At 37.7% G+C, this 14,006-nt stretch overlaps 2 protein-coding genes across 4 annotated transcripts in view; one reads left to right on the forward strand and one right to left on the reverse strand.

Moving 5' to 3' along the window:
* Nucleotides 1–14,006, reverse strand: part of CCDC85A (coiled-coil domain containing 85A) — a 211,361-nt gene that overhangs the window by 189,358 nt on the left and 7,997 nt on the right. For 2 of the 3 annotated variants that reach the window (XM_066995434.1, XM_066995435.1), the window contains one exon: nucleotides 13,053–13,140. The exons of the other annotated variant lie outside the window; for it this stretch is intronic. The gene's annotated coding sequence lies outside the window, so the exon portion shown is untranslated. The remainder of the gene's footprint in view (nucleotides 1–13,052; nucleotides 13,141–14,006) is intronic. 3 annotated transcript variants of the gene reach the window in all.
* The window catches only part of EFEMP1 (EGF containing fibulin extracellular matrix protein 1), a 48,979-nt gene that overhangs the window by 2,507 nt on the left and 32,466 nt on the right, over nucleotides 1–14,006 (forward strand). The window contains exons 3-4 of the mRNA XM_048060852.2: nucleotides 993–1,041; nucleotides 1,215–1,475. Coding sequence (XP_047916809.1) covers nucleotides 993–1,041; nucleotides 1,215–1,475 — 310 coding nt within the window. The remainder of the gene's footprint in view (nucleotides 1–992; nucleotides 1,042–1,214; nucleotides 1,476–14,006) is intronic.

Here is a 14,006-nt window from a genome sequence, read left to right on the forward strand (position 1 = left end):
CACAGCAGAGGAGTTGCAACAAGACATAGCTTGCTTAACTGTGGCTAATTACGTTAATTGACTCAATTCTTTTCTTTCTGTGGGGCCATTAAAATAATATCCTAAGCAGTGCAGGATGCATATGCACCCGCATAGTACAGCTCAGTTGATTCACTGATATTTTAAATGTCTGCTGTAGCTGGCAGCATTGTGGTACTTAACTAATCAGTTTCTCTAATTATAACCTGTGATTAAAACTGTAGACATTTTAATGCTTTTGGGCAGAGGGATAATGAAGATATTTGCCTCAATTGCCGGGCAGAATATTTAAAATTCTTCCTGAAGTTACCAGTCTACGATGATATGAATAGTTGCTGAGCATAGTCTTGTTTGAATTCTGTCAAGTTTTATTTATATAAGTAGTCCTGCTGTTATAAACTCTAACCATTTATTGTATGTCTTGCAATATAAATTGTTCTTCCTAGACTGCAGTTCCTGGAGTCACATGGTTAGAAAGCATGTGAATGAATTTCCAGCTGTCATGGGATCTTTCCCCATTGCTAGTGTGCTGATGGGAGAGAGGAAGAAGTATGGTGGGACAGAGGTCCACTAGTCCCTCTGGCAAACCCCTGGAATGAAAGAATGAAATTTCACCTCTTGGAAAGCAGTGAACAAGAACAAAGTTCAAGAAAAATACATTATAGTCAGCCAGTAACCAATGGCAGATGCTTTTTTTGCTTTGTTCCCCATCCCCACTAAAGTCTACCTATTCAGCAAACAATACCTTAGGAACTTGCTGAGAATAGAAGCTCTATCTGTATATGTTTTTCATTCTTCCTACACAGCAATGCTGTACTAATAGCCATTTTTCTAGCTTCCCAAAGTATAGAAACATTGCATTTCTCCTAATGTAAAACTTTGAGATCATTGATATATGCTTATTTTTCCAAAATAAAGAATCCTGACTAGCATAGTATTTTACTGTTTTCTTTTTCTCCTGTTTTTATCTATAGCAATGCACAGATGGCTATGAATGGGATCCTGTTAGGCAACGGTGCAAAGGTACAGTAAATCATTTTCAAACAAAAACTTGCTGTTGGAATTATTTCAGTATTCTCACATCCCTGGTTTAGACAAGGGAGTGTGCTTGCATGTCTCATTGTGTTACTTGTATTAATGGCTGTTGCAGAGGATTCAACTGTTAAAAGCATGACTTGTGTTGTTGCTAACCACAGATATTGATGAATGTGAAATAGTCCCAGATGCATGTAAAGGTGGGATGAAATGTGTTAACCACTATGGAGGATACCTCTGTCTACCCAGAACAGCCCAAATTATTGTAAATGAGCGAGAAGAAGCAGCAGCTGAATCCACTAGTGGTCGAAACAATGTCATTCGACGGACTCCAGCTGATCCTCACCGTGCCCCTCCAAATCCGACTCATCAAATTCAGTGTGCAGCTGGGTATGAGCAAAGTGAGCACAATGTGTGCCAAGGTAAGCAAACTGCCTTATGTTTTCCTTTCAGTATAACCAGAGTGTATGTGATAACAAACCTAATGCCTAGAAAATAACAGCCTATAACTTGAACTTACTAGAAATGTATTGGTGCGCCATAAAATTGGACACATACACACCTCCTAAAGGTCTCTAAATAAAATACATGCATCATGTTATTGTTCAAGGTAACAGAACCTGAAGTTTGTTGCAACCTATTCCATCCATTTCAGGCTAATGAGTACAATTAATTCTGTTGTCTGTAGATGGTAAAGAAAAACAAAACCTTAACGCAAGTAAGCAACTTTGGTCAAACATTTTATATGGTATCAAACACGTCCAGGAGAGGCAGTGCTTTGAAAAAAGTAGGCAACATAGTCGGACATAGTGTAGATAACCTGTAAAGATTGGCAAAACTATGTATTTTCCACTAAGTTAATACTGAATGGAACAGAAAAAAAAAACAAACTATCGTATGAGCTGTTGTTTACATCAGATTATAGCGCAGAACAAGACACTGTTTTATGTCAATCAGATTTGTATGAGGGATACTTCTCAAGCAGTAGGAACCAAACATCTGAACATCTTGTGCTCTTCTGATCTCTGTGGAAGCAGTCCTACACAGACCCTGCTAGCTTACTTCCAGTCATAGTCTAGCCAGGCTCTGAAACTATAGCAATGAAGACTTTTCATCTGAGTGCACATACACTGCACGCTGTGCCAAAATTCTCAGGGTATTAGCAATGTTAATTGTATGCATTCAGGAACCAGACCCACAAGCACTACTGTAAACTAAGACTGTTTCATTTATTATTTTATATAAATAGTTTACTCTGTTACTTGCTGAAGTAACAAATGTTTTGTCCACTGTTTTGTTTTCTTCCATAAAAATATATTCTACTCCTTGTTCATAATTTGGCTTTCAAGCATGGCAGCGGGATACCCATGCAAACAGAGGGCAAAATGTGACCCCATGGTTCATCTTTTTCATTTTTGTGGCCCTTAACAGTATAATCATATAAAATAGTACTTCAGTGACTATAATCAGGGCAAGCTGTATTATACAGTGGTAGTTCCTTTCTCCCTGGTATTCATGTATACAGAACATTATTTATCACTAGTAAGTAAATGCCCTGTGCTTCTGAAGCATAGTAATCATCATGGAGACTGGATATGTTATTTTCATAGGCAAAGCCTCAGAGTTGCATTTCTGGCTCATCTGATAACATTCAGTATTTCTGTTGCTCTAATTCAAGAATGTCAAGTAAAGAGCCTGCCAAAGGAAGTCAGTCCAATGATATCCCCTTAATCCCAAGTGTTCATCTGAAGTTATCTTTGGCACTAATTTTTTCCTTGATGACAAATTATTTTTTCTCAGTTTACCTTAACAAACTAGCAGCAGAACCAAAAACAGAGTACGAGACTCCTGTGTTTGATCCAGCATTCCCCCCTTCAGGTGATACTGCAGTACTGTGATGCTTATCTTCCCTGGTGAATTGTAATAAACTGCTTCCGCTAGAGCACATAATATTGCTGTTTTACAAAATTTGAAAATAATGCTAGAAAAGTTCCAAGCATGAACATAATTTTTGCTGTGGTGGTTTCAGGTGCACAAGTAAGTGATAGTATAGGAAAGTTTAATGGCAAATAGTAGCAATGCCTTACTTATTCTGAATTGGGAAACAGGGTTAACTTAGAGACTGACAAGTGGTTAGGGTTTTTGTTTTGTTGAGAAGATTGTTTATGATACATTATAATAATCTTTTTTTCCATGCTTTAGCTTCTCGAAACTTGCAACTAAATATTTATATTCAATTTACAAATCTTTGGTTAATTTATAACAACAACTGTTTTTGTTACAGTACCAGAACTTTTAACTAACAGACACACAAACTATGGTGAAATCTCAGGCTTTACTGAGTCAGAGTTTTGCTACTAATCTCCTTGTGCCAAAACTTCATTCTAAATGCAGAAAGTATGGAAATATTGGTGTTTAAAAGCTGAAATATATTGTACTGAATGAATTCCAGCTGGAAAAAGCGTAGTGGATAGTGTGCTTGAAAGAAAGGATGAAGGACTTTCAGAGCACTTAAAGCATGCATTCAACTTCGTGATCTTCACTGCTGAAAATATCTTATAAAAGATAATTTTGATCAGCAATGGTCCCACTGTGGGTTTATTTAATTATGGTAAAAAGACTTTGCTATGATAACTGCTTGAGGCTCCTAGGGAGTGTAACTTACACATATAGTCACACTTAAGCTTGTTTTATTGTTTAGTAAATCAAATATGAAGTCCAGCTCCTTCTAATTATTTGCAGATGTATGACATTTTCCTTCCAGTCCAGCAGCACTAAGTATTTTACAACCAATGTGAAAGTGTAGAGACCTCTGTTTAAAACAATAACGTGCTCTGAGGAGCTATATTACTGACATCATACTAGTGTATTAGGGGCCTTCTGTTATAATATATTGTCCACTCCCTTTTTAAACATTGAATAGTGGGAATATGATAGGCCAAATGCACAAGTTGGTTTCTGTGCTTGGCATTAGTCATGTTTGACTGTTTATTTCACTTATGCATAAGTAGTTTCAGTGATGTGCTGAGCTTCATCATAAGGTGAGGCAAGATACTGTATGGCCAGATTGTATTTCTATTGATAGGAATGAGAAACGTTCAGGGAGGTTTATGTTCTCTGTGCTTCTTAGTCTAACAAAACATGGCTATGTGCCTGAGAGATTTAATACCGCCTTAACCTCTGACCAGAAGAAAACAAGTGAAAGGTAAAATATTTGTCAATGCTTAGAGCTTTTTGTCTCTGATGCATACCTGTATTTACTAGAGACCACGTAACAGACTAATAGCATCCATGGCAAACTGGTAACAAAGCACACTGTCTTGCAGAAGGCACCTCACAGAAATGATTGTAGCTTCCTCTGATATATGTAAAAGTCATTTTTATAACTGCTATCGATAAGAAACATGTTCTTGTTTAACTGTAGTTGTCAGAAGTGTGGGTAGCAAAGCTTCTCTGGGAAATTCTCAGCATACTGTATCTGAATAGTAGGTAGTAGGAACCTCCAAAAATGATGAGAAAGCCAGGGGGATGTTATTTTGGAGGAAGATTTTTTTACATAGAAAATGTACCAACTAACTCTGATTCAACCAAAAACATTTAAATGAAGAATTTAAGGTAATTTTGACCTTAATCAATCTCCCTTCCCACCCCAGCTCTTTATAGTTAGTTTCTTCCTCACTGTCACTTCTATATTTGCTTTTACCTTGAAGTGCTGCTGAATTGGTCAGCAGGTAGATTCCCTTGTGGCACCTGCCAGCATTTTCAGAAAACAACTCATTCTCACCTGTCAACGTCAGAGTATCACTCAATTTGGGAAAGGCCAAAAACAGTAAGAAATACATATAAATTACTGAGTTAGCTAATACCTTCAGACACTTTTTGTTTGTTATGAGGAAAAAAAATACCTGAACTCTGCCTGCATACAGGACTGAATCATTATTTGGCCCCGTGATTTGAGTCTGCTCTTACTGAAATCAAAAGAAAGTCACCCAATTAATTCAATTTTGTCAAATCTAGTCTGGAAGAAACTGCAAGCTTTTCCTAGAATGTCATGACACTTAAATGGAGGTGGGGAAAAAAAGTAACATGTAAACTAACATGTAAACTTGAGAAGGAAAAGATTATTCCCACCCCCCATCATGCTGGCAATAAAGTAATCAAGCTCTTCGGTTCCTCAGGTCAGCCTCAGCTGGTTTAGCTTCCTATATACAGTCTCCCTGTAAATCTTTGTGCTGCTGCAAGTGTAGAGTACAAGGGAGAGAGCCTGTAATAAAATGATCGATGCTTTTTATATGAAAAAGTTGACACATTCCAGATAATTCTGCCTAGACTTGGTGAATGTTTGCTTTGTAGGGGAAAGAAAGGAGTTAACTTTTTTTTTTTCCTGTGCTGTGGTTATTTTTTTCCTGCAAATTTGTTTTAGGGACCTCCTCATCAGTAGGGTTCAGGGGATTTATTATTCAGTTTTCTGGTAATTTTCAAAGTAACTTAGCATACTCAATCTAGGCTTTTACCTCAAGAAGTTATGTAAGTCTAAATTTTGCAACTCTAGATTCCTTCCTTTTAGGGAGGAGAGGGACAAGGGGAAACAGTTCACGATGTTTTGTTTTCCATACAGAAATTACTTTACATGAGACTTACATGCATCAGGGATGTGTAACTAGTGCATAAACTACAAATAGGATGAATGCAGGTTCACTGAGTCCAGCTCTTTGCAGAACCAGGCCAGGCTGGAGAGGCTGGGTGTGCCTGCAGCAGGGCACTCTGCCTTGACATTTTGGCTCATGGGCAGAGTGCACTTCTGAAACACACCTTCTAATGAGCTCCCCTTGCTGTTCCTTGAGTCGCCCCGCAGAGCAGTCTTGGAATACACACATCCAATCCTGTTCAGATGAAACTAAACCTGAAATGCACTGCAGGAGTGCTGGTAATACTTCACAGCCACTAATGAGCATGCAGACTCTAGAAGCAAACTAGAGAGAGCCTGGATTCCCTCAAAAAGGAAGACTGGGACATTGGAACCTCTGCATCAACTTCTCGTTTGTTCCTGTTTGCCAGGACTGTTTGCTAATCTAGACATAACTAAAATACATAACAAGAATACAGCTATAACCGTGCTTTAAGCTAGCCCCAGAAATGTTTTGGGGAGCGTTTTGTAAAATGATGCCCATAGTTGGAATCCTGAGTGCAGCATCCCAAGTTTTCTCACTTCTTGTATTTAAGGAATACTTTTATAATTACTTTCAGGATGACTATAGAGCTTGAGTTGAGTTTAGTTCCAGAGTTGTTACTCTAAACAGTTTTCTTAGTTGGAGGATGGAGTGAGGAGAAAGGTTGTGGTAGAAAAAAAATAAGGTGCAGTCATCTATTTTAGGAAGACAATCCAAAGTAAGAGTACTCTTATAATTGCCATTAGTTCATCAAAGTACTTATTCAGGGAGAGTTCATCTGTACATGCTTGCTGCAGTACTTCAGCAAGTAGAGGATACCCTTTGCTAGCAGTAGCCACCCTAAGAGACTGACCTGGTTATGCATGCCATTTGAATACTAATTCCTTAGAAAAGCCATCGGAATTTTGCAGATCTAAGAGAATCCACAGAAGGATACAAGCTGACATTTTTCACAGCTCTTTGTACTGAGTGTTCATAGAAGCCAATTAATTTCTTGTACATTTGGGTACATCACGCAGAGATCATCTTTCATCAACCCATCCTGAACCAATTGTTCAAGCTGTTAATCTGTGAAATGGCTGCAAAGAGGCCTTTCTGGAGCACCTCTTTAATAGTCTTGAGGGGCCAGAGGGGAGGTCACAAAAAAACATCTTGTTTTGAAGGCCCAAGGGCCTGTTTTTGGGCATTTTCAAGATTTGGCCACTCTAAATCATCTTCCCATCTGTGCTATTTGCACAGCTGTGAGTGTCATGTCAAGACCTTGGATAGATATCCTCTGTTCTGTCTGACCGTTTTACTGTGAACATCCATCACAAGCATAAATACTAGCAGCTGCTTCACTTCCTTTAGTTACTTACTGCTTTTCCATTATTCTGACCCCTGCAGGAAAATGCTCAGTACGTTGCCACTAAAGATTCACACCATATGCTAATCACACCAAATGTCCTAGATTCAGGCAAGCTTCCGAAAGTTGTATTTACCTTAGCTTCTTGAATTGTGATTATGTAAGCAATTACTAGACTTCAGGTTCAAGTTAAGTAAACTCACTAGCACTTCTTATGACTTTTTAGTATCCATCTGTCCTTCCTCAAAATTTCAGGATCCAAGCTGGAGGTCTTTTTCATAACAATCAGGAATAACATCAGATAGCAAAGGGGAGGAACATGCTTATGTCTGATCCTAACTGGGCATCACAGTATATTTGGCACCCTGTTAAAAAGTACACAGTATTTATACCTCTCTGCAAGGAATTCACTGCATCTGTTGCAAATACTCAGTTAAAAGCATCGTAAAAGTCAGTAAACTTTACAAGGAACGATACCTGTCATCTGTTACATCTGACAGCATTGGGGAGCATAAAAATGATCAGTGAGAACATAGGCTAGCTTTGAGCTTGTCACTTTTTAGACAGATTCTTTCTCCCATACTTTCATGGAAGAATTATAGCGTTGTTTTCTATTTGTTTGCTTTGAGCAGCCCTGCAGTTATTTCATCCCAAACTACTACGTTATAGGTCTTTAGCCTGCTGAGAAAGGTTTTGTTTTCGTTCCTTATTGTTAGCTCAACGTAATTTTTTCTCAACCAACATTTTCTCCTACTTTCAAACCTGATTCTTGCTTTAGATTACTTAGAGCATTTTCCTAGTGTTATGTTGTATTTTCATTTTTGAATTTTGGGTTATACCCAGTCACCTTTTCTAACCCTAGAACATTTTTGAAAGATCATAGCATTACTGATGGATACTTTTTAAAGGTCCAAGACATTTTCTGCACATCTCCAATGATGGGATGCTAATGTAGCAAGCTGGAGAACTAGCTTCAAGAGCTGAAGTTCAGAACTGCTATTTTCCTTATTTTATTCTCTTTCCAAGGGATTTTCGTCATTTCTTTTTCATGCTGGCAAAGGAGGATAACAGCTACTATTTGTTTTTGCCTTTCTATATGTGCTAAAATATTCCTAAAGGAAGAACAAAGCTACCCACAGATACAGAAGTGGTCTGATTCTTCACTATATGATCTAGTGATGCCTATGTTGCTCTGCATATCCTTTACTAAAGAAAATATCTGCCGTAGTATAGCCAAGTGAACCAGTCTCGATCGCTACTTGAACTAATTCACTGTGTTGTTTAGGCTTGCTATTTTGCCTCCTCCTCCCACCCCCCCATCATCCAGGACAATGAGAACATGGTGTTGTAGGGCTGTACCAGTTAGCTATTTTTGGTCTTCTAGAAACCACAATGAAAGAGTAATTTGGAGTTCACCTTACTAGGTTGCTTCCTAAACATTCTGCATATTTTGTGGTATAGTTGACTATTTTTGTACAGCACTTTGTCATGGCAACTCCTCTGTCCTGCATGTGCTAACTGAGCAGGAACTTTTACATTTTATTCATGGATTTTATATAAGTTGAGTTTGGCCATCTCCTTTCATTACACTTAAAGAATATTTATCCTTTTCACTCTGTGAGGCTTTCTGAGCTATTTTTTTCTGAATTATTATCATTTACGCATCTTCTAGAATACTTTAGATAAACTTTAAGCATCCTTTTGACAGAAAGGTGCTTATATCAAAGGGAAGTTTGCTACATCCCTGTCAAAGTTCAATTGCATCTATTCACAGGACCCAAAGATCTGAACTTGACCAGCAAGATGTCTTCTCCCTGTATGTGACAAGAATATATGGAGTAGGTGATCAGTTGTGTAAGGTTCATGAATAACAAGCTTGAAATTTCAGAGAGATGTTTCATCTTTAATTTGCTAAGCTTTTTCTTAGTAGCCAGAAAGCTATAGTTTTAGAGAATAAGCTATGTGCCATAATTCAATATAAAGCAAAATTTAACCAGAAAAAAAAGCTAAATGCACAAGAATCTTGTTTATACCTTCTTTCATTTACATTTTAACTTTACTAAAAATACAGGAGGAATTTGCAAATTACAGAGTTATGAAACAATTTAGTATGCATGTAGTTATTATAAAATACCTTTTATACTCCTTCACATTTTTGTATTTTATTTGTTGATCTGAAAATCATGTTAAAACATGTTAAAAGTTGGTTGTGTTGTAAGTATAGTGGAGAAATGTCTAATTTCTGTTTTGTATAACTATATAGTAAAATCTGTAGCTTTGAAGCTGATACTAAGAAAGCAACATTCGTTTGACACGCTTTTTTAAGTTACATTACAAAGAAAAGGTTCTTGAGGCCCAGAAATGAATTAGACCTTTTCTGGCATAATACATCCTAATCTCTTAATTAAGCATTCTTAGAATTAGATATTCAGTAGATCCTTACTTGTTCCTGAGTATCTTAACAAGTAACAACGTAGCTGAAAAATGCCCCATAACTATTCTGCTTAATAATTCATTCTGCAATTCAAAGCATTTTTTGTGTTGTGTATGTTGTTTTTTGTTTGTTTGTTTTTCTAAGGCAGCTTTATCTTCATTTCTTATTGTCAAAACAATAGGTTTCTGAAGATGGGAAAGATGCTACTTGCTTGGTCAAGGACAGTGGTGATGACTGTAGAGGGCTAAGCACAGAAATAATTAAAGTTCTCAAATAAGATGATAGAGGATTCAGTGTATGAAGGTGCATCACTCAGGAATGGATGTTTACTTTGGAAAGCTCTGAATCTGTCTTTATTAACCCCTGATAAAAAAAAAAAAAATAATCAGCCCTTTGAGGGTAAGTATTTAGGCATTGTATAAACCCATCTGAAAAAGTTTTGAAAAGGAGAAGACATGGCTTTCTGTTACAAGCTGGATTTAATCTGGGGTAAATTTCTACTCTAATGGGTGACCCGGTACAATATGATATAAGCAAATGTGACATTGCACTTGAGGGTGTTTAGTCCATGTCTGAACAGATGTTCTATGTAGTTTCTTGAGTACAAGCAGAACTTGTTCCAGAATTTTCACATGCATGCATGGGATTTCTGTTAACAGGTAACTGGTCATAATGTGTGCAGTGAAACCTCAGTAGATAGTGAAATCGCTGTGCTCTCCACAGTTTTCAGAGTTTTGAGCCTGAATGGCTTAAGGAATGTTTGTTGTCCAACACAATAGTAAATTCTTCAGCCTGAGTTTTAGAAGTGGTTGGTGACTGTCCCCCCCTGAATCTTAATTCAGAAAGATGTTTTTTAAAAGGGAGAGCTGGACTTTTGCTGGCCTCCTCTGAGTAAGTAATAATCTCATCTACTTTGATAGTATGGACACCTAACTTCTACTACCACCAGTCACCTGCACCAATAGAAAAGAAAAACTTTGGTAAGTTGGTAGCAACATTGCTGTATAAAAGAGGTGTCTATAACAAGGAGGTTTTAGAAGTTTGCTTTTCAAATTCACAAGACTTAAAAGACATTAGCAGAAAAACACATTTAAAAAAAAAAGAACATACTAGAAAAAAAAGTAGTATGGAGAGTCAATTACTGAGTATTTTTAGTATTAACAATTTAAAAAGAAGTCTTTATCAATGCTGTAACAGTTGCCTGTTCTAACAGAAGTAGTTAGAATTGGAAAATGCAAGGACAGGTGACAATTTTCTTTAAGGTTTTAAAGAGATTGCCTGTAAGCTAACATTTAATAGACTTGTACAGAGGAAAATGAATGAAACAGCAAAATGAGCAGAAGGGTAAATGTGATTTTAGCTAACTTGACCTAGGTTATAAAACTATCTCAATCAAAACAACGGGAAAAGCAATCTTCTTCTCATCTAAACTTAGTGGAGAAGTTTGTGTATCTGGGATGCGTTAGGAAAGAGTTGGAATTAAATACATATTTAAAAGCAACAAATACAGTTCAGTATTTGAAAAAAGCTCATCTACGTTGATAAAGACAGCACCATTTTAACAAATAGATAATCTCTGTCAAGTACCTTAAAGCAGTTCTACATCAGTTTTGTTACAGTTTTGTTTTGCCACCTATATTACCAGATCTCCCTTATCCTTTTGTTATCGTCTTGTACTCAAAGCGCTTTCTCAGTAGATGAATGTGTTCTCAAATGACTTTCTTATCAGGAACAAGTTTTCTACATAGTTTTCAGATGATAGAGGTGAACCAGATAAAATAATGTCACACTTGGGACTAGTTAAACGCAATATTTCAATAGACAGCATTGCAGTCAATGCATAGTCACATCTGAAATAAGCAAAATTTCAGAGTACCCACTGATCTGCCTTATAGGCTGTGAAAGATACTTTATTTTTTAATCCTTCCAGAAGTTGTTGGAAAATAAATCAGGAAGGTGTGCAGAATCCGAAAGTCATTCCCAAGGGTAAAGAAGAAAAAAAATTCCCTTCCAAAGTCATCCTGCTTACATTTACTCTGTGTCTAGATCTACCACAATCGTGGCTTAATTTGTAACAGATTTTCTTTCTGGTTCACTCCTTGTACATTCTTTGAGTAGAGAAGAAGTTAAGGATAGTAGCAAGACGTTAAGTAAAGATATTGCCAATGTTTGTAGGCCCAGTGCAGAGAGCATTGTACAAGCAGATAAAAATGGCAGGTCCCAGTCAGCAATCCAGTAGTGGTGGATGCTGCACTGACTGCTGGGGCTTACAGAGCATTACAGCTCTAAGGATCCTGAGCTGGAAGAGCAGGCTGGTGTGCCACAAGTTGGATAGAGGAGAAAACCACCTCTTTTTCTGCCATAAACACTGTTGACCATTATTTAAACAATCTAAAAATACATATGAAAATTTTAATGTTACCCAGTGCATGGATGATTCTGAGGAGAGGGCTGCTTTCTATTTTTTAATTCCAAGATAAATTAGTCCTGTCAGAAATGGTGGCTCCATATACCTATAAAAGAGAAAGTTCTCCATTTCTAGACTGTATCATTATGAGGAGGTTGCTTCGTTGTTTTTAAATCAAAATGTTCTCTCCATTATGATTAGACTCAAATTTCTGTATTTACCGTTAAGAGAATCTCTTCCTTACTATGTATGCAGATTTATAAGGCTCCAGGCACCTTTGAAATAAATTGAAAGCACAGCCATGTAATAAAGCCAAAATCAGAAACTAGCCAAGGAGATCCACCCAGCAACACCCTCGAACACCCTCAGACTCTTCCCCTAAGCACAGCTTTAGAGCACTGGTCTTGATCTTGTCTCCGCTTTCTCCACCCTTGTGAAAACTTCCTGGGGGATTCCCCAGCCAGCAGAGGAGCTGGAGCTATGCAAGTGGCTGCTCGTGATGCAGAAACAGTTCACTTGCTTGATTTTCCTACCTAGCAAATGGCTCGTGAGGAACGTGGCTGTTTGCAATACTGCTCATCCGATTTCAAGGAGAATAGCGAGAAACAGGAGCAGTTCACAGCAAGAGAGTAGTAGTTAGGGAATAAGGAGTGGTTTTAATGACCATGAAAAGAGATGAGAAGCATGGCAAAAAAGAAATAAAGGTGTTAGAGAAAGCAACCTTGCAACTGCTCTGTTCCCCACTTTGCAACACAACAATTCAGAACTTAATTTATGAAACTGGAAGGTTGTATAGAAGGATGACCCCAGAAAAGGAAACACTTCCTGAGCTCACTGCTGTAGGATACAAGTGAGGCCAAGAACTCAAGAACTTGATTAAACAAAGCTCTGGACATTTTGTACAGGGAGACGAGTTAGGAGTTAAAAAACAAACAAACAAAAAAAACTTCTTGAAACAGGTAGCAAACCTAATTTATATGTTCAAGGGAATCTTTAAATATTAAAGTGTGTCAGGATAAGGTTAGTTGTTGGCAGCTAGAGTGGCAATATCTGTACCCTTCTTTTGAGATATCTCCTGCTTCCCAATTTGAGAACTGCAGTATGTTCCAATAGCAAATTTTCCATCTTTGCAGTAACTCCTACCTGTGTGTTAAGCATAAAGCTCATTCCTCAAAGCTTTAATCTTTCTGGTGGACAGCAGATCTTGCGTATCCATTCCCTGCCCTATGACCTGCAGAAAGGATAGATTTTGTGTTTTATTTTTAAAGAGGGCAAGCCTGTTTAATTCTGTTGAAAATTAAAACCATTGGAAAATCCACATACATTTCTCTAATTCTGAGTGATGTACGAATAATCTGATCTGATTATTAGCTATCAAATGGAACTGAAAACATTTCTATATCAAAAAGATATCAGGAGTTGATATCAGAACACTTTCATCATAGGAATCAGTTTGTTATTGCAAGAAAAGCATACAATACTGAAATTCAGTGACATTTTGTACTGCTGTGGCTTTCAGAGGCCCTACATAGGCTTCATTTTTCTGGACAACATAAATATGTACGAACCTGCCCTGCTGTAAACAGCTTAGTAGTGCATGCAGTTGCATACATTAACGAGTGCATACTTTACACAACACTATTGCTGTGTTTAATGTTATATTTGGGACAAAAGCAGCAGCTTCTTATATCATTCTTTGCATTTGATTCTTTGTGTTAGTGTCTGTCTTGTCCAACGTAGCCAAAAACTGGCCTCAGCAACTTCTGGCTCCTACGATGCTGTGGGAGCCCCGGGGGCTCCATCCACATGCCTCATCTGTGACCAAACAGGGGCTGAGGAGCCATTTCACAGCGCCCTGTCCTCAGGGTGGAGTCTCACTCCTACGACAGTTATGATCAGTAGGCTGAAAGCACAATATTAAAGAGACCAATGGGACCAATTGGGATTTTCACAGACTGAACGGCCACTCAGGGGGTTCAGCCAGAAAGAATGATCCTAAACATCTAAAAATATGAAAAATGGCAGAAAGACGACACAAATGTTGGCCGTATTGTATTTTTATTTGGCCGTAACGTCCCAAGCGAGACAGCCGCAGGA

The sequence above is a fragment of the Anser cygnoides genome, chromosome 3 (assembly GCF_040182565.1).
Source record: "Anser cygnoides isolate HZ-2024a breed goose chromosome 3, Taihu_goose_T2T_genome, whole genome shotgun sequence".
Classification (NCBI taxonomy): domain Eukaryota; kingdom Metazoa; phylum Chordata; class Aves; order Anseriformes; family Anatidae; genus Anser; species Anser cygnoides.